We start from the raw sequence: 19,516 nt of genomic DNA, 5'->3' as shown, positions 1-19,516 counted from the left end.
CCTTCCTCCTCCTTCCAGATAATCAATCTCATTGTGTTGGACTACAATAACCTCAAGTTATTGTAGAAAGTCTGTGGGAATTTACCACAGGAGCTTTGCTGTGGCCATCTTCAGTGTTGGAGGGATGATAGGAGCCTTCTTTGTGGCAGCTATGGTCGGCAAGTTTGGCATGTGAGGAAATTGAAAGTTTATTGACTAGGTAACTAAACTGACCCAGTCACCTTTTTCACATTTCATCTTAGAAGGGATGCGCCGACATCGGTATCACAATTTGGTCTTTGAAAAGCACATTTGGAATCGGTCCAATCATATTTCTAAGTACAATTATTGGCCAAAACCTAAATAAATAAATAATAACAAATAAATGTGAACAACAGATTTTAAACAAATACGTTTATTTCTCCTTCTGCACTTCTACACAGCTGTATTCTTTATTTCTAACAGGGAATGTTGTAACCCCCCTAGACCACTTGATTATCTGAAGATAAGCACTGCATGTCTGTTTTGTCTTATATTGGGACCAAAATTGTTACAACAATTGGTATCAGCATCAGCCGTAAAAACGACTCGGCAACAGAAAACAAGAATAAAACATGTGGGTGTGTCCCATAAAGTACTGTTAGATCTTTAGTACTGTTAGATCTTTGACAGAAAGGGCTTCTAATCAGATCAGTGATCAACCCGTTACCAACCAACCGGTCTGTATTTCCTCTTCCTCTCATTCCAGGCGTAAGTCCATGTTGCTGGTCAATGTACTCGCTCTGGTGGCCGGTGCTTTGATGGGACTGCCAAAACTGAGTAGTTCTTTCGAGATGGTAATTATCGGCCGGCTGGTCATGGTGTGTATTGTGGCCTCGGCACGGGACTGACGCCCATGTACATAGGCGAGGTCGCTCCGACTGCCCTGCGAGGAGCCTTCGGCACTCTGCACCAGCTGGGCGTGGTCATCGGCATCCTCGTGGCACAGGTACTACTGGCATGTAAACGGAATTGATTCGTTGAACTTGATGAAGGAAAGATCAATTTCACTGTGTTCTGGGATAAAAGCTTGTATACTGGAGACGTCGTCCTCTGACGTCACATCTGACATTTGATTTGACCGCTGTTGTGTCATGTAGGTCTTCGGTCTGGAGTTCCTGCTGGGCTCAGACACCCTCTGGCCTGTGCTGCTCGCTCTGACCCTCCTGCCTGCCATCCTGCAGAGCATCATGCTGCCCTTCTGCCCCGAGAGCCCCCGCTACCTCCTCATCAACCTCAACCAGGAGGAGGAGGCACGAGCAGGTCAGGCTGGAGACACAGACCTTCCTTAACGCAACTCACTGCTGCCACTGAGATACCTGGAGCAACATCAGGCTTTACTGACACTTTAGTCCAAATGTTACACTTATATAGACCTACAGTACCACGAGTATCACACCTTTTCTGCTAACACGAGCTTAGCATTGCTGCTCCGCCTCCGCTCCCCCTGCAACATCGAGTCATTTAGTGATTGCAAATGTGACTCTTAACACTTTGAATGCCACTCACGGCTTTTCTCTGGTTATTACCCCCCGGGTTGAAGGCCCATCAAGAGAATATTCGTTTTATTCTTTTTTTTTTTTATTAGCGATCTGAAATCATATTGCATCAAGCGAGCCTACCGTTGGAGATCCAGTCACCCCAGGCGCTCAGATGTGAAAAAAGCGCCCCCTATTGTCTCCCAGATGGTAAATCACCCTTTTGGATTGGACTCAATGAAAGTGAATGGGAGAAAGGATTTCTGACTCCACATTTTACGTCTCACTCACGCAGCCGGCATCGACCGGCATCACTCCGGAGCCTGAAGAGCAGCGGGGATTATGTGTTCTACTGTGGTTGATCAATACAATACAATACAGTGATCAGGAATTGGAATAATCCATTTGGATACCATCTGATCTCAGGTAAGGAATCTATGTTATCAGTCTTAGGATAATCAGACTCGTTTTCACGGATATATAAGCGTTTCCCCTATATGTGATATAGCTGTTTTGACTGTAAAAGCCATCAGGAAATAAGAGCAGCGATTATCAGCGCGCGGCACGAGCGTGCGTGCGCACACATATATATACTCAGTGATGTACCTGAACGCGTTCAATGAACGATCGTTCATGAACGCGTTCGTATTTTGGGCGAACTTGAACTGAACGTACTGTATATCCGCTAAATGAACGTAATTGAGAACGCGTTCATTCTCAGCCCTGTGTAACGGAGTTCAAAAGTGCGTTCATTCTCAGCACTTTATTATAACGGCGTTCAAAGATGTGCCATATTTCATAATGCATTTCAGCCGAAAACTCAGTTAAAACACTGTAAACAGGCTTAAATATTATGCGTAAAACCACCCGATCTGGCAACCAGCCTGTCACCCCCTGCTACGTCATCAGACTCCTCATCACAACAAGCAGTGGAACAGGAATCTGCGCGCAGATTAGAAGCCGAGAGCTGCAGCAGCAGCAGCACTCGCTCAGTCGGAGTCAGACTCTACCTCTAGACGTCACGTTGGCGTATGCATTTAAAAGAGTTTACAATTCAAACTATTTGATAAACTTCTACTTTCAGCCCGGAAATGCATTCTGATAAACTGGATTAAGGATAAGCCTCCATTTTTACAAATGTGGTATAGAGGGATCTTCGGTGTGCTCCTACCCCATGAAAGACACTGTGCAATGCATAGAGTCAACAACGCTTCCTTTCAGGATGTGTGGGCCCCACTATTAGACTATTTTCCTGCTGAAATGTATCGGATCCTTCTAAAGGCCCAGTGCCCCATTGTATGGACAGACCTAGGATAGGAAAAAATAAATATTATGTATGTCTACATGTGAATGCGCTCGAGGCAAGTGCAATACTGTACAGTGCCTGTCTTGCTTGTTTTTCTTTTTGTTTTGTTTTTGCTTGCTTATGGTGTGGATGATGGCATAGAGATGAACTGGAGGAACCCCCCCCCCCCTTGTCCCAATGTGTGTTTTTGTAATGTAAGTAACTGTACGTGAAAAATCTATAATAAAAAAAAAATTAAAAAAGAACTAAAAAGAACTAAATTAGTTCATTTTTGAAACCATGAACTTTAGTTCAACATTTTGAATTATGAACTATGAACTGAACTAGTTCATTTAAAAAAATTTGAACTGTGAACTGAACTAGTTCATGTAGAAAGTGAACTTTCCCAACACTGTATATACTATCGATTATCTAGCGTTTATTTGAAAACGATTCATAAATAGGCCGACAAATGACAATGTTCTAGAATATTCCAGTAAAAGGCGATTATCATAGAATGGGTTGTTTTTTCCGCGAAAACAAGTGATTTACAAAATGCTATCAAACGGAAATAAAGCGATAAAAAAACAATCTGCTTTGACAATGTTGACTGGAAAATGAGTCTTTGATAAGCGACGGGCAGATTAGACACATAGCCATAATTTAAAACATAGATTAGGCGATATTAACGTTAACATTGGAGTGGATTTGGGCATTCAAGGGGGGTAAAAAGGAAAACACGGACTGGCTCTCAAAGTGTTAAAGGATAAGGCCAGTGTATACATTTATACATACATTTCTGCTACTTACAAGTATGGTCTATCCAGCCATACCAGATTATAACTCATATCCAGAAGTCCTAAGGGTAGGAGAGAGTAGGAAGAGTGTTGAGAGTAGAAAACATTTATTGTAGGTTTTGGTCTTGGTTACTTTACCTCTCGCCCCCAAATGCAATATAAAGGACACAATTATTGTACAGGAAAAGAAAACACAGTTCATTTTAGCCATGAAGTGAAAAAAGGAACCTGTTCTTTGTTTTTCTTTGTTGTTGTTTTTTTCCACACTTGAGAGGTCAATCTCAAACCCTGCCCACTTTTCTTGATCCTCCAATCACAACTGTTGCCTCCCTCAATCTAGAAAAGAGGGCAGGGTTTGGAAAAATGCCAATTATGTGTCATGCATACTTAATGATCAGTGGACTGTGGTGTGTGGTGTAGATGAAGAGTTTTCACTGTGCTTCAGTGCTATTAATAATAATAATAATAATAATAATAATAATAATAATAATAATAATAATAATAATAATAATAATAATAATAATAATAATAATAATAATAATAATAATAATAATAATAATAATAACTTAGTTTTGTATAGCGCCTTTCATAAAACCCAAGGTCACTTTACATAGGGCGATAACAACAATAACAAACATGGTAGACAGACACACAACATTAAATGTGAGAAGTTAGGGGTCAAAGGCCATGTTGAAGAGGTGAGTTTTAAGGAGTTTTTTGAAGGAGTAAACGTGTAGACATGGTGTTTTCATGTCAACATGAAACATTTACCGTCTCTCTCGTGGACATTTGCATGACAATGTTTTCATGTTCTCCTGTCTGTTCCATCCACTCCTTTCTCTGTCCTCCTCTCTTCCTGAACCATCAGCCCTGGTGCGGCTGCGTGGCTCGGAAGATGTGAGCGACGACATCCAGGAGATGAAGGTGGAGGCGATGAAGATGGCCATGGAGAAGAAGGTGACCATCCCTGAACTGTTCCGCTCCAGAGTCTACCGCCAGCCAATCATCATCGCCATCGTCCTCCAGCTCTCCCAACAGCTGTCCGGCATCAACGCTGTGAGTAGACCATGTTGACCAGACTCATCAGCGCTGTGAGTAGACCACGTTGACCAGACTCATCAGCGCTGTGAGTAGACCACGTTGACCAGACTCATCAGCGCTGTGAGTAGACCACGTTGACCAGACTCATCAGCGCTGTGAGTAGACCACGTTGACCAGACTCATCAGCGCTGTGAGTAGACCATGTTGACCAGACTCATCAGCGCTGTGAGTAGACCACGTTGACCAGACTCATCAGCGCTGTGAGTAGACCACGTTGACCAGACTCATCAGCGCTGTGAGTAGACCACGTTGACCAGACTCATCAGCGCTGTGAGTAGACCATGTTGACCAGACTCATCAGCGCTGTGAGTAGACCACGTTGACCAGACTCATCAGCGCTGTGAGTAGACCACGTTGACCAGACTCATCAGCGCTGTGAGTAGACCACGTTGACCAGACTCATCAGCGCTGTGAGTAGACCACGTTGACCAGACTCATCAGCGCTGTGAGTAGACCACGTTGACCAGACTCATCAGCGCTGTGAGTAGACCACGTTGACCAGACTCATCAGCGCTGTGAGTAGACCACGTGTCCCATCATGCTGCTGTGCTAAACGCTACTCAGTATGTGAACTTGTTGAAGGAAGACAAGATAATATTTTACCCATGTGATGTGAGGCCTTGCAAAAGCTATGATGACGTCTGATGATCTAATCAACATACAAGTAAATGAGGTTTTGGAGTAGTCAAAAAGTGCAAGAATTGATCAAACAAGGTACAAGGTCTTGAATGCACGTTTTTAATACCAAGAGTAATGTTAATTTATTAAGTGAACACATTCATTAAAATGTCCCTTTATTTCTATTGCTCTTCCACTTCCAGGTAATGAACTATTCAACTACCATCTTTGAAGACGCAGGGGTAACCCAACCCATCTATGCTACCATAGGAGTCGGAGCGGTCAATATGGTCGCCACAATAGTGTCTGTGAGTACTGTATCTCACCAGCTTGGTTAAGCTAGGGTTCATTCATTTCATTTTTCTAAATAGTTTTCTATTTGTAAGTAATTTACCATCTGATTGGCAGCTGTTCCTGGTTGAGAGGGCGGGGCGAAGGACCTTGCACCTGATTGGATTGGCTGGAATGGCTGTCTGTACTTTGGTCATCATGATTTCCCTCTCATTAGCGGTGAGTGACTTACTGCATTGTTTATATCTCTAAATTAATTGTATTCTTATTATTCTCGTGGCATGGCATGCATTTCCTACCAATATGGCACAATAATAATATTAAACTCTATTTGTATAGCACGTTTCATACAAGAATTGCAGCCCAAAGTGCTTCATAGCAGTGATGTAGACACAAAATAGACATAAATGAGCCTACTATTGGCATAATTATAGATGGGAATAAAATGAGCAGCGAATTGATATTAAAACATTAAAATCTATAAAAGACTATTAGCATAGAATGAGTATAAAAATAGACAGAATAAAAGCAGTGCAATAAAATAGCTCTCATTTACATAAATTAGCATATAACATAGACAGACTAAAATAGTGCAATAGGGCAGTGCAATACAATAGTTATCTCATCTACAGTACAACAATCACAGTCTGGCTACAATGAGTCCAAGCAGCAGAGTGTATTAAAAGGCGTCCACCTAGCTCACATTTCCAGCTGAAAAACGCTGGCAGTGCGCCGGTAGTTTTGGGATGAAGCGCATCTTGTAGCAAGATGACAGAGAGAAAGAAATCTAGTGACAGCCATCTTTTTATCGTATTTTACTGCCGCGGTTTTGCACATATAGCATATTTTAATACACTTTATTGTATATTAATTATATATATAGTTATTGCCTGACACCACAGTTCGCCCTTTGCTTCTTATTAGCTTTTTATTAGTGTATTCGTGTAGTTATTAGTGTATTTGTGACGTCTCTTGTGGGTAGACAGGCAGGCAACTCCGGTGTCAGGTTACAAACAGAGTGGTAGATATGATAGGCTTGATTGATTGATTGATTGATTGAAAAGTTTATTAACAGATTACAGAATGGGTACAGTACAGTACAGCTCAATACATACAATTGTTAAGGGGATGCAGCCCAGAGAAAGACTTTCGTCTTGTTTACATCAGGGTCCCCCATTTTCAATTCATCATAACATATATGACACACACGACATACAGATAGACAGTACTGCTACATCTATACATTTATGACATACCAGATTTGCAAATACAGTACTGTTTGTGATACAAAAAGTGTCCAGAAAAAGAGTGTATATACATTTGACGTAGAAACTGTACATTGGAGGAGGTTGGGTAGGTGGGGTGGGGTTGAGTGGGGCTGTACATTGGAGGTGGGGGGGGGGGGGGGGGGGGGTTGTACAACTGTACATTGTACATTGGAATACTGACAAAGCCATACTTGGTCATTTACTGTACAACTGGGTTAGGACATTTGTAGGGGCCAGTTTAGAATTGCAGTCTCCCGTAGGTGTTCTTTGAGAGTGTTTTTGAAAGTGGGTAGTGATTCACATTCCTTTACAGCTTTGGGTAGGGCGTTCCACATTGATGTGGCATAATTGCGAAACGTGTTTAGTCCCTTGTTTGAGCCGAATCTGGGTTTAACATGATTTGCGGAGCTCCCTCTGGTGTTGTGATCGTGGTATTCACTGACCTTTGGGAAGTATTTTGACATGTACATGGGTACCTTGGTCGTGTTGTGTATCTTGTAGACCAGGCCCATTGCAAGTTGCTGTACTCTGTCGTCTACTCTAAGCCATCCTAGGTTGTCAAATTGGGCAGGGGTGAGGTGGGTTCTAGGAGTCAGGTCAAGCAGTAGTCTGACTAGTTTGTTTTGAGATGTTTGTAATTTGGTTTTTAGTGTCTTTGATGTGCTTTGGTACCATGAGGTGCAAGCATAGTCGTAGTACCCTTGAATGAGTGCTCCTGCCAGAGTCTTCAGGGTATTCTTGTTTACCAGAGAGGAGATCCGGTACAAGAATAGAGTTTGTTGGTTGACTTTTTTTATTACATTGGATGCCATTTTGTCACAGGAAAGATTAGCCTCTAGGATGGAACCCAGGTAGGTAATTTCATCTTTCCTTGTGACAATATTGTCACCCACTGTAACTGAGAAGCCGTCGGTCTTGCTGAGTTTGTTATTTGAACCGAAGAGAATGGACTCTGTTTTGCCCATGTGTAATGATAGTTTGTTGTCGGCGAGCCATATGCAGATTTTGCCTAGTTCCGAGCTGAGGGTTTTTTCAACCTGTAACTTGTTCTTGTCAGAGACCAGCAGGGCTGAGTTGTCCGCAAACAGGAACAAGTTGCAGTCACAAGCTGACGACATGTCATTTGCATAAATTAGGAACAGTAGCGGTCCTAGTATGCTTCCTTGTGGAACACCACAGCTCACTGGGAGAGGGGGGGATAGGGTACCGTTTACCTCCACCATCTGTTCTCTCCTCCAGGTAGGATTGTATCCAGCTCACTGATAAACTATCAAAACCAATTGCTTTTAGCTTGTCAATCAGAATGGTGTGATTGACAGTGTCGAAGGCCTTTTGTAGGTCCAGCATGACCATGCCGCAGTATGGCTGTGGCATGGTCATGTGTTGGTTGTCTGAAATGCGCTCAGCGCATCGCTCTGAAAAGTTTAGAAAGTTTAAACTTTAAACGATGGGGGCGGCATACGCTCTGTCCTCATTGGGAACAATTGACAAAAGACGCTTGCGCCCAGAAATATGCGGCAGGTGGATCCAAGCCCATTGATTTTAGCTTACTTTTGACAATATTTAGTGAGCTAGCCTCCCTACTAGTCTCCATATGGCAGGGTGTTCCATAGTTTTGGTGCATAATTTGTGACGGCTGTGTCCCCGATTTTCTTTGGGCTGTGGTTGGGAACCTTCAATAAACCAGTAGTAGATGATCGTAATGTTCTTGGGGGCAAATAGTTGACAAGAGAATTGGCATTAAAACGTGGTCCTGTTACATGTAGTGCTTTGTATATAAGGAGGAGGACCTTAAAAATCTATTCTAAATGTTACCAGAAGCCAGTGCAGAGTAGCTAACACTGGACAATGTCATAAATCCAACTCATGCCATGACCACAGGTGTCATTTAATAATATTGTTATTTGATTACAATCGCCTATTGTTTGCCTACCAAGATGGCTACAATGATGATGGAATTACTATGAATATAGTCTCAAGTGATGAGATGAAATCTCTCCTTCTCACTATCTTTCTCCCTGCCCTGACCCGCTTTTCCCTTCCTATGAGCAGAAAACCCACCAGTCTCTGAGTATCCTGGCCATAGTGGGGGTGTTTGGCTTCGTGGCCAGCTTTGAGATGGGTCCTGGTCCCATCCCCTGGTTCATCGTGGCCATGTTCACGTCTTAAACTCATACTGAGGCCTTAGTTTTGGTTTTAAATTGCATATCATCATTCATTTATTTATTGTCACAGAGCAGAAGAATTTTGCCAAAACAAACCAATAGTATCCAGCTGCAGAACGGCAGACCAGCCACAATCTCAGACCCAAATAATTTTTATTTAAAAAAATTTTATCCCAATTTCTCACATTACATTCACCCTGAATGTTGACGTTATCCAGGTGAAAAGTTAACTTCATAAATCATTTGATGTATAATTAAATCAAAGGAAATGCGTTTGGGTCTGAGAGTGTGGCTGGTCTGCTGTTCTGCAGCTGGATACTATTGGTTTGTTTTGGCAAAATTCTTCTGCTCTGTGTGACAATAAATAAATGAATGATGATATGCAATTTAAAACCAAAACTAAGGCCTCAGTATGAGTTTAAGACGTGAACATGGTCATGTTTGTTGAATAAAAAAAAAAAAAAAAAAAAATTTTGATCGGATCGGGAAATATCGGTATCGGTAGATACTCAAAATCACATGATCGGGATCGGATCGGGAGCAAAAAAACGTGATCGGGACATCCCTATACCTAATCCATTTGGACCCATTGTCTGAATCCAAATTTCTGTGTCCGTCTTTTTCAGGAGGATTTTGTTTTTCACAGCCTAACACCAAAAATGTTCTCTCGTCCCTAATCAGAAATGGTGTGAGGAGTATGTCTTCATCATCTTCATGATCTTCCTCATCGTCTTCTTCATCTTCACCTTCCTGCGTGTGCCAGAGACAAGAGGGAGGACCTTTGACAACATTGCCCAGGGATTTGCTGCCAGTGCAGGGAACCCTTGTCCAGAGGACACAGTGGTGGAACATACTCTGCCAGAAAGCAAAGGACCTGTGCCTGTTTCCTCTACAGACACGGTTCCTATGGTGGAGCTGTCCTCGGAGGAGAAGGAGAGGAATAGAGCATCACTAAACCCTTAACATGGTTTAAGAAGTCAGGTTATGAGATGAATGAGGATCAACATCTAGCATTTCAGTCAAGAGAACTCTTGTATTTGGTGTTAATAGTTTATTTAATATATATATATGACATGAGAATGAAATTACTGTACTTTGGTTTTGGTGGTGAATGGACCTTCTTTCATGCACTCCCTCTGCACATAACTGAGAGCAGAAGTACTATATGCCTTCAGTACCTACTATACACAGATCCAAGCAACAGGTGGAAGCTCAGGTCTCTATTAGTCAGGTGCTCTATTAGTGAAGTATGCAAGTTATTGGTTGAGAATATGAACACAACGCTGAAGCTGATCAGTGGGCAGCTGCCATCATGAGTTTACTGACTGAACATGCTATGCACATGTGCGACGCTCATGCATGCAGACCTGGGATCAATATGATTGAACTATTCTTAGTCCAGCTAGGTCTGCATGCTCACACTGAAAGGAATTCAAATTCAAAACTCAGACTTCCTCAGGTGCAATCAAGGCCCTCTCTGCCAATTAAAGGCCAGTGTGTGGTTTCCAGTGACTGCTACCAGAGAGTCTGCAAAACCCTATGAGCTCGGTAAGCTGTTGTAAGAGAAAGCCTTGATATGCCCTTCACAAAAAAAGAAAAAAAAAGAACAACAATACCATGGTTCTTGACAACGCTGCAAGCAGCACTTATGGGGGCCAAGCAAATGGCCTGTTCTGAATCGGCACGCTTTATGGACGGGCACGTTATGGACGGGCACGTTATGTATGAGCAGCACTTCCTGGGGGCCAAGCAATCTTCCAGTTCCCAATGGACACACGCTCCTAACGGCCATGTTTTGAACGGGCACTGCACTAGTAGTAACCATTATCTGAAATGATATATAAAAAAAAAAAAAAAACTAACCCTGACTAACCTTACTGTCATGCACTTGTCCTAATAAACTAACCTACACTGTAACACGCAACACTTTGATGAACATTGTTACTCAGCTGATAGAGTTGTGCCCTTCTTGCTGTCTTGTCGTACAGAACTTGTAAGTCGCTTTGGATAAAAGCGTCAGCTAAATGACTAAATGTAAATGTAAATGTAGTAGAAATTAAAGCACGGTATCGTAACAGGATCCTGACGATTGGGAAGACTGGCTTGTACTGCGATTCCGTCCATTTTCTGGCTCTATGTTTCTTTTGTGCCGTTGTTTCTGGTTATGTTCATTTGCAAAAACGTATATCTCCGTTTTTTGTAATTTTCACAAATCACATATTTTGTATTGTGCATTCAGGTAATATCAATAAAGAATAACTCAACTTGACACTTTAACGTTTACACTGTAAAGCGTTTAGGAGCACCGTACAAGTGCTGTATTAATTGAATTATTATTACTATTATTATTATTATTATTATTATTATTATTATTATTATTATTATTATTATTATTATTATTATTATTATTATTATTATTATTATTATTATTATTATTATAAATAAAGTAATTTACAAAATCAAACTTTATTCAGTAGCTTCACAGTATTACCGCCTCTGACTGGAGTGGACACATGTTCTAGTCCAATGAAGCGTAAAGACTTGAGAGCCATGGTTGGCTTCATGGTCATGTTTGGCCTGCATGTTCCATAGTTCAAGTATCAATAGCTGTTTTGTGTTCAGACACACTTTGCTTCAGACAGCGTTTAGTTTGGCCCACAAAAACTTTCCCACAAGGGCAAATTTGTTTGTACATTCTGGTAACTATAATAACGGGTCGAAACAGCAAAGTGTGTCTGAACACAAAACAGCTATTGATACTTGAACTATGGAACATGCAGGCCAAACATGACCATGAAGCCAACCATGGCTCTCAAGTCTTTACGCTTCATTGGACTAGAACATGTGTCCACTCCAGTCAGAGGCGGTAATACTGTGAAGCTACTGAATAAAGTTTGATTTTGTAAATTACTTTATTTATAATAATAATAATAATAATAATAATAATAATAATAATAATAATAATAATAATAATAATAATAATAATAATAATAATAATAGTAATAATAATTCAATTAATACAGCACTTGTACCAAAGAATATATTTTTATTGAACTACTTGATCCTCCTTGTGTGTGTTTGTGTTATGCTTGTCTGTCTCACTACCACCAGCCCTTGGTGTAAAGCCCTATATCACTTTGGTTGCCATGGGTTAAATTCATGATATACCATATGTTGCCGGCTCTATTTGTCTATGGAGAAGTACCCCTTCTTTGCATGGCTATAACTTTTTAAATTCTATTGCTACATTGCCATTATTAGGGCCCATTCAAAGTCCTATATGTATTGTTCATTGTGTAGCAACGTTAAACTTTTTCATTCACATATTCATAGTAAAGTATGGTCTAATGTATAAGTATGTTTTCATCTCTTTCTGCAGCTTTCTCCAGAACGTGATCTATAGCCCCAAATGCATTATATTGATGATGCAATACAGTTTTATGGCAATCAGCGCGATATAAAAAATTCCAACTAGACGTACTTCTATAAGTTACTACACGTCATCTGATGTTGACCGGATGGGCTAGGGGGCGTTTATAATTCCGTGGGCAGCGTTATACCAATCATCTAATGTGGGTCAAATGTTGATAATAGCAGTTAGTATCGAAGACGGTAACGTTACACGCTAAAACTCACCCCAGTCTCCGCGCGCCGTTGGGCGATCATCGTAGAGTAGAAATTTTATCATTATGGGATGTAGATTTACCCGGTCCATCTCCAGCTTGTATAATGGTATATACGTCCAAATCATGTTGTTTATCGAGTTATTGGCAATCGATCGCTGTGTATTGTGACGAGCTAGAATGCCGGGACCTATAGCGAGTGCCCGGAAGTAATACGGCCGTCCAGCACAACCTCTATGCCACTTCCTGTTAAGCGATTGCGCCGATCGGCCACCAGATGGCGCTCCTGAACCGCCAGAGAGCTCAGTGGGTCCTCCTGGTGGATCTCAGGCCAGCGGAGGGGACATATGAATCCGATCGCAGATTTTTGAAATATTGATATAAGGACGCTGTAAAGCGTCCTCCGGCAACTTGAGCATGGCCGGGAATGACGCTTTAACACGGCTCCTGGCAGCCAAAGTGTATATATGGTATGACTGTGTATGAACGAATAATGGACTCTGTAAGCGCTCTGGGGTCTCTGGGGTGTCACGAAGAGCGCTATATAAATCCAATCCATTATTATTATTATTATATAAATCTAATTTATTATTATTATTATTATTATTATTATTATTATTATTATTATTATTATTATTATTATTATTATTATTATTATTATTATTATTATTATTATTATTATTATTATTATTATTATTATTATTATTATTATTATTATTATTATTATTATTATTACTACTATTTGTGTATTTAGTGCCATCTGCAAGACTCCCAATGTGTCAACCAGACTTAACCAAAGGTGCGTGAAACTGTAGATCCTCCTTAGAATCAGGCCAGATTAGATCAGATGCAACGTTGGCAGGTGCTCAACAATGCAAGGGGTACAGTACACCATAGCTGTGACTCAACCAGAAGTCTGTCCTGACAAGCCATTGTAGGTGTGTTGCCTTTTTCTTTTCTTTTTATATACAATAATGAATTCCTCTCAGTTAGATAATATGGATGCTTTAACCTGGGTTGGGTTCAATTCATTTTCATCTTAGTCAATTCAGGAAGTACATTTTCTTCAAAAGTATCCTAAGTAAAACTGAAAGAAAAATCGAAAATCGTTTTGGCACAAGAAGGTTGTCCTATCCAACCTACAGTATCAACAAATAATTGAGAATGAATACTTTCCCATTAGGTAAACACAAATAGGATTGAGATGAAAGTGCCATGACCTCAGCCTTGATGCTCGTGTGTCTGCTTTGAAACCACATGAGAAGCAGAGCTGTGGCGCATATTTCCCTGAGGGTGGCAGTAATGATTAAATGCCCTCCATGGCCATGTACAGATGGTTCAAGTGCAACTGTCAAACACGTGGTGGCGTTGTTGTATGACATTTTCATGGTCCGAAATAAATTAAGAAACAAAAATCAATAGACACTGAATGATGACAAACTGCTTTATCCAGAGATGATATCTCTGTCTAATCCATAGACTGTTCTGGCCTCGACTATGGCCTTGACATAGACGATGCTAATACTTGATGGATGGAGAAAGAAAACGTTGTAATGCTCAGGCTGGAGTTGTTACCAGGAATTTCTATTAGTTGATTTTTGTCAGGCTACAGTTTGTGGTTCTAATTTGACCAATCATGTTGGTTTTCTTCATAGAGAGAGAGAGAGAAAGAGAGAGAGAGAGAGAGAAAGAGAGAGAGAGAGAGAGAGAGAGAGAGAGAGAGAGAGAGAGAGAGAGAGAGAGAGAGAGAGAGAGAGAGAGGTGTGTGTGTGTGTGTGTGTGTGTGTGTGTGTGTGTGTGTGTGTGTGTGTGTGTGTGTGTGTGTGTGTGTGTGTGTGTGTGTGTGTTTGTGTGCGTGCGTGTCAGATTGCACGTAACCCTTCTCACTTCCTCTACCGCTCCCCTCTCTGCCCCCCCCCTGCCCTCTTGGTTAGCCACATGGTAGTTACAGATGCTTTGCAGTTCGATTGGCTCACAGACAACATGTGACCCGTGGCGATGTTGGGAGGATTGGTTTCCCTGGCAACGGCTCTTGGACTGCAGACGGGATGTTGGGAAGATGGGATGGAGAGATCTGTTTTAGAGGGAAATTACATCATTAGCCAATTTGCACAAGGTAATTAGAATTGATCTGTCTAAATCCATCCTCGAGACACACACACACACACACACTATTACACACACACACACACACACACACACACACACACACACACACACACACACACACACACACACACACACACACACACACTATTACACACATGCATTTCATTAGTGACCATCAGCAGGTTGGAGTTCAGCGTTTTGCTCAAGAGCACGTTGGCAGTGAACATGGGCACCGTAGATGTTAGGACAGCCACCCCACAACTGGAATACACCCTCCTGCCGGTGCAGGGGATCAAACCAGTAACCTTCCAGTTACCGGTCAGCCTCTCTACCAGTCTATAGGGCAACCTGTTGACCTTGGTAGTCATCCCAACGTCCACTGTAGTTCCCTTTTCTCTTACTTTCATTTGTAGCTGTGATGAGAAATCAAATGAATGTACGCTTGTGTTGAGAAATAAAGGAAGACACATATGATTCCCAGCAGCACACAGAGGCGGAAACAGCTGCCACAAGTACAGGAAACCCATGTCATTGTTGTAAAGCCTCTGGCATATAATGAGATCACCACTGCAAGAGAAATGTGTCAGTAGGTTAAATATTGTGGGACTGCTGTTTTTGTTTTTGTTTGTAAGATTGTTTATGTTGAAGTGTTATCTGAGTTCCATCTGATTCACCCCTATACTCTTGTATAACCCTAACCCTAACTAACCGTACTGTCATGCACTTGTTCTAATAAACTAACCTACACTGTAGCTGTAACTGAGGGGTACAATTCCCTGACTGTATTAATAAGTATGGTATCATTAAACCACTACCGTCTTATGTACATTACTACTGGCCATACAGTACACGAGTATATGATGAGAACACCTCCACAATGATACGGTTCCACACAAATCTGGGTTAAGAATATTTATTAGCAGCAAGAATACATAATATACTTTACTTTCAATGCGCTTATAAGGCAAAGGAATGTGTGTAGGCAAATCAATAACGAATGTCCATTCTCATATTACGCATGAGATAATAATACAACCTGAATATTAGGAATTATATCTATGGTACTCTGGGGAGGCAGCGGGAGATACTGGTAGGGGGTTCCCACCGGTTGTAAGCCAGCAGGGGGATGAAATGTTCGAATGCAAAGTCTGGATCCACGGGGACTCAATAAGCTCCTGCTAGGGGAGGCGGTATATTACTCCCTGATCGGCAGACGAAAGCAGCAGCTGTAATCCCAGTATGCGTGTAGCACAGGTGAAAGCCGGCCAGCCTCTCCTTGAGACGGGCTCGAGTGATGTTCCTCACGTCACGGGTAAATCCCACAGCAGCGGGGCGTAGACGATTCTTCTCCGCTCCAACAGCCTGGTCCAAAGCAATAATAATAATAATAATAATCCAGCCGGAAAGGGGCTCTGCATTCACTGTTGTAGATACTCCGGTGCGCGGTACTTCACATTAACTAGGTTGAACTTGACGTTATTCCACTAAGCTCTGACACTTTACTATCCTATTCGCACGCGGCTATAAGTGCTCTATTTAGACGCACGGTTGCTCACTTCACTTGGTCGTTGACTCGTGATGAAGGCTTTACTGGTAAGGAGCGAACGATACGTTGAACAAACGTATTAGGATAAGACAAGACTCTATTTTGGGGCAAAACGGGCCCTACTTCACCGCACGTCGTATCGTGGGTGAGGCTTCACTTGGGTAACTCGAACTACTTCTGTATTCACCTGCGCCATATTTATATGTTAGGCGAATAAACTAGTACCAGCCTTATTCCTGTCTCGTAGTCTTGGGCAGAACCGGGCATGTTGAGACAAGCCTTGACGGTGGCTTTGAACTCGACTCTGGGGGTATGGCAATGGCGCTGGTGGAACGCTATCCAATAAGAGAACGAAATATTATGGTCTGTACTAGGTTAAAGGGATATTCCGTGTATATGTACAAAGAATACACAAGGGATATCAAACGATATACAAATAGTATACATGGGATCTCAAGCAATAAATATATATATTCGGTTTAATCTGACCCTTTGTAACAGTAGCACTCAACACTTTGATGAACATTGTTACTCAAGTGATAGAGTTGTGCCCTTCCTGATGACTTGTCGTACAGAACTTGTAAGTCGCTTTGGATAAAAGCGTCAGCTAAATGACTAAATGTAAATGTATACAGTCCATCAAATGTTATTTTCAGTCAATCCAGTATTTCAGGTTTACTTTATTTGTCATGTGTAGGTTAACACAGGGTCAATGGTTAAATTAAATGTATTAACACTAGCCGCATATACAGTATACACAGACACGAACATGGCATGAGTAAATGTGCCATAAAGTAATGTGCATGTGAAACAGGATTTCTGTGTATATCAGTAGATGGCACAAATGGAATAGAATAGAATAGAATAGAATAGAATAGAATAGAATAGAATAGAATAGAATAGAATAGAATAGAATAGAATAGAATAGAATAGAATAGAATAGAAATACTTTAATAATCTCGAGGGAAATTTGGCTTAGTTTGGTTTTAGATGTTGGTGAAGTTGAGCGGCAACTACCTTTTCCAGCACCTTGGAGAGATAGGGCAGGTTGTAGATGCGTGATTTTTTTCCGTAACCTATGTTTGCGAAGACGCTCTCTGATTGGCTAGCCGCGTACAGCGAAGACCCTCTCTGATTGGTTTAGCGCCGACGGGTCTCTTCCGCATATTCAACAACAATTGATATGTTGTTCCCTAACCCTAACCTTAACCTTAACCCTAACCCTAACCTTAACCTTAACCTTAACCCTAACCTTAACCTTAACCTTAACCTTAACCTTAACCTTAACCTTAACCCTAACCCTAACCCTAACTCTAAGCATAACCCACTTCGAAAGAGGGCCAAAGCATAACCACTTTGAAGCAGAGAATATATATGTACAAGGCGGAAGAGACCCTTCGGCGCTAAACCAATCAGAGAGGGTCTTCGCTGTACGCGGCTAGCCAATCAGAGAGCGTCTTCGCAAACATAGGCTACGGGGAAAAAATCACACGTTGTAGATGGGCCTGTAGTTGGCATGAACTTCCGGGTCAAGGGTGGGTTTTTTCAGGAGGGGTGTGATGATGGCTGTTTTTAAAGCAGGTGGAACATGGCCAGCAGGAGTGGTTAATGGCTGTGGTGATGAGGGGACTCATGGCAGTTATATGGGTTTTTACAAGAACTGTGGGGAAGGGGTCAAGGGCGCATGTGGATCTTGGTGATGATGTCCTCAACCTCTCGCTGTGAGATGTTGGCCAAACAGAGGAGAGGCTGGGAGGCGTGTGGTCTTTTACCAACGCACTTTCAGTTCCGCGTTCGGGTTCCGCGATCTGATTGGCCACTGACGTTTCTCTCAGCGCCAATCGCGTTACGCCAATTTCTGCCTCTAACAGCCTGCTAGCTAGCTAACGCCTAGTTCTATCACTGGTTAAGCTTGGCGACTCTTTCGAAGTTGGTTACGGTTAGAGTTTGGAATCAGGGCTGGTGGTCTATCGCCCTGCTCTAAGACAAACTCTAACCTTAACCAACTTCGAAAGAGTCGCCAAGCTTAACCAGTGATAGAACAAGGCGTAACGCGATTGTCGCTGAGAGAAGCGTCAGTGGCCAATCAGATCACGGAAAACTGAAAAGTGTGTTGGTAAAAGACGACACGCGGCTGGGAGATCCCTGGCTGTGGGGCGACAGTCAGGGGAGGTGGGGTGGAGGAGTGAGAGAGAACAGAGCGGATGGTGTTTACCTTTGACCTGAAGGCGTCAAGGATGTCGTTGCACTGATCCTCCGTGGTGTCACTGTGAGTGACTGATTGTGGTTTGAGGAAATTATTTATGATGGAGAAAAGTTGCTTGGAGTACCGGGGCTATTGATAATGTTGGAATAAAATCTTGACCGTGTATCTCTGATGGCCGTTGTATAGACCCTCCGATGCTCTCTGTAAGCCTGACTGTGGACAGTGAGCCCTGACGCCTTGGAACGGCGCTCAAGGACATGGCCTACTGCCTTCAATTTCCGCAGCTCACTAGTAAACCGGGGGGGGGGGGGAGCGTGAGAAAGAGACTGTTTTTATTTTGACAGGGGCGTGAAGATCCAGGAGCCGGCTCAGGGTGTTGTCGTACAGGTCAACTGACTCAGTGGCAGATGAAGGGGTTGCAGAGGAGAGATGATGATGGAGATCCAGGGCTATGGCGTCAGGGTTAATGTTTTTGATGTTCCTGGAATGAATTTGGCGTTTGGGCTTGTCGTGGGGGGAGGGGAATGGCAGCTCCATTGAGATGACCCTGTCGTCGTCAGACACACCCATCTCATAATATACCAGCAGGTTGCTGATCAGGGCAGAGTCACTGATGACCAGGTCGAGTGTGTGTCCCCTATCGTGTGTTGGGACATCAACGTGCTGTGTGAGGTGAAGGCAGTCCAATAGTTGTAGTAGTTCAGATGCAGGGGGACATATGGTACAGATCAGCAAAATCACTGACAGACTCTCTCCGGTCCAATGAAGCGCAAAGACGCGGGAGAGCCACGGTTGGCTTCATGGTCATGTTTGTATATACTGTAGTGCGTATAGCTGTTTTGTGTTCAGACACACTTTGCTTCCGACAGCGCTTTGTTTGGCCCACAAAAGCTTTCCCACAAGGCCAGTGTAGTGGCTTTCCAAACCCAAATTAAACCAGCCACCGAGGGGCTGCTATGTCGCTCAATAGACTGATTGACGTGTAGCTTAATTGTCCCTTTATGTACTTCA

At 42.4% G+C, this 19,516-nt stretch overlaps 1 protein-coding gene and 1 pseudogene across 2 annotated transcripts in view; both read left to right on the top strand.

Annotated features, from left to right (window-relative positions):
• The window catches only part of LOC311246272 (solute carrier family 2, facilitated glucose transporter member 3-like), a 76,033-nt gene that overhangs the window by 8,713 nt on the left and 47,804 nt on the right, over positions 1–19,516 (top strand). Inside the window, exon 4 of the mRNA XM_084336404.1 lies at positions 91–171. Coding sequence (XP_084192530.1) covers positions 91–171 — 81 coding nt within the window. The remainder of the gene's footprint in view (positions 1–90; positions 172–19,516) is intronic.
• Positions 594–9,984, top strand: LOC311245886 (solute carrier family 2, facilitated glucose transporter member 1-like; annotated as a pseudogene). Its single transcript has 8 exons — positions 594–613; positions 728–967; positions 1,119–1,281; positions 4,447–4,634; positions 5,501–5,605; positions 5,706–5,807; positions 8,909–9,004; positions 9,703–9,984. The product of its transcript is annotated as a solute carrier family 2, facilitated glucose transporter member 1-like (transcript).

This window comes from Notolepis coatsorum (genome assembly GCF_963971535.1).
Source record: "Notolepis coatsorum genome assembly, chromosome: 19".
NCBI lineage: Eukaryota > Metazoa > Chordata > Actinopteri > Aulopiformes > Paralepididae > Notolepis > Notolepis coatsorum.
This window is presented reverse-complemented; position numbering and strand designations above follow the sequence as displayed.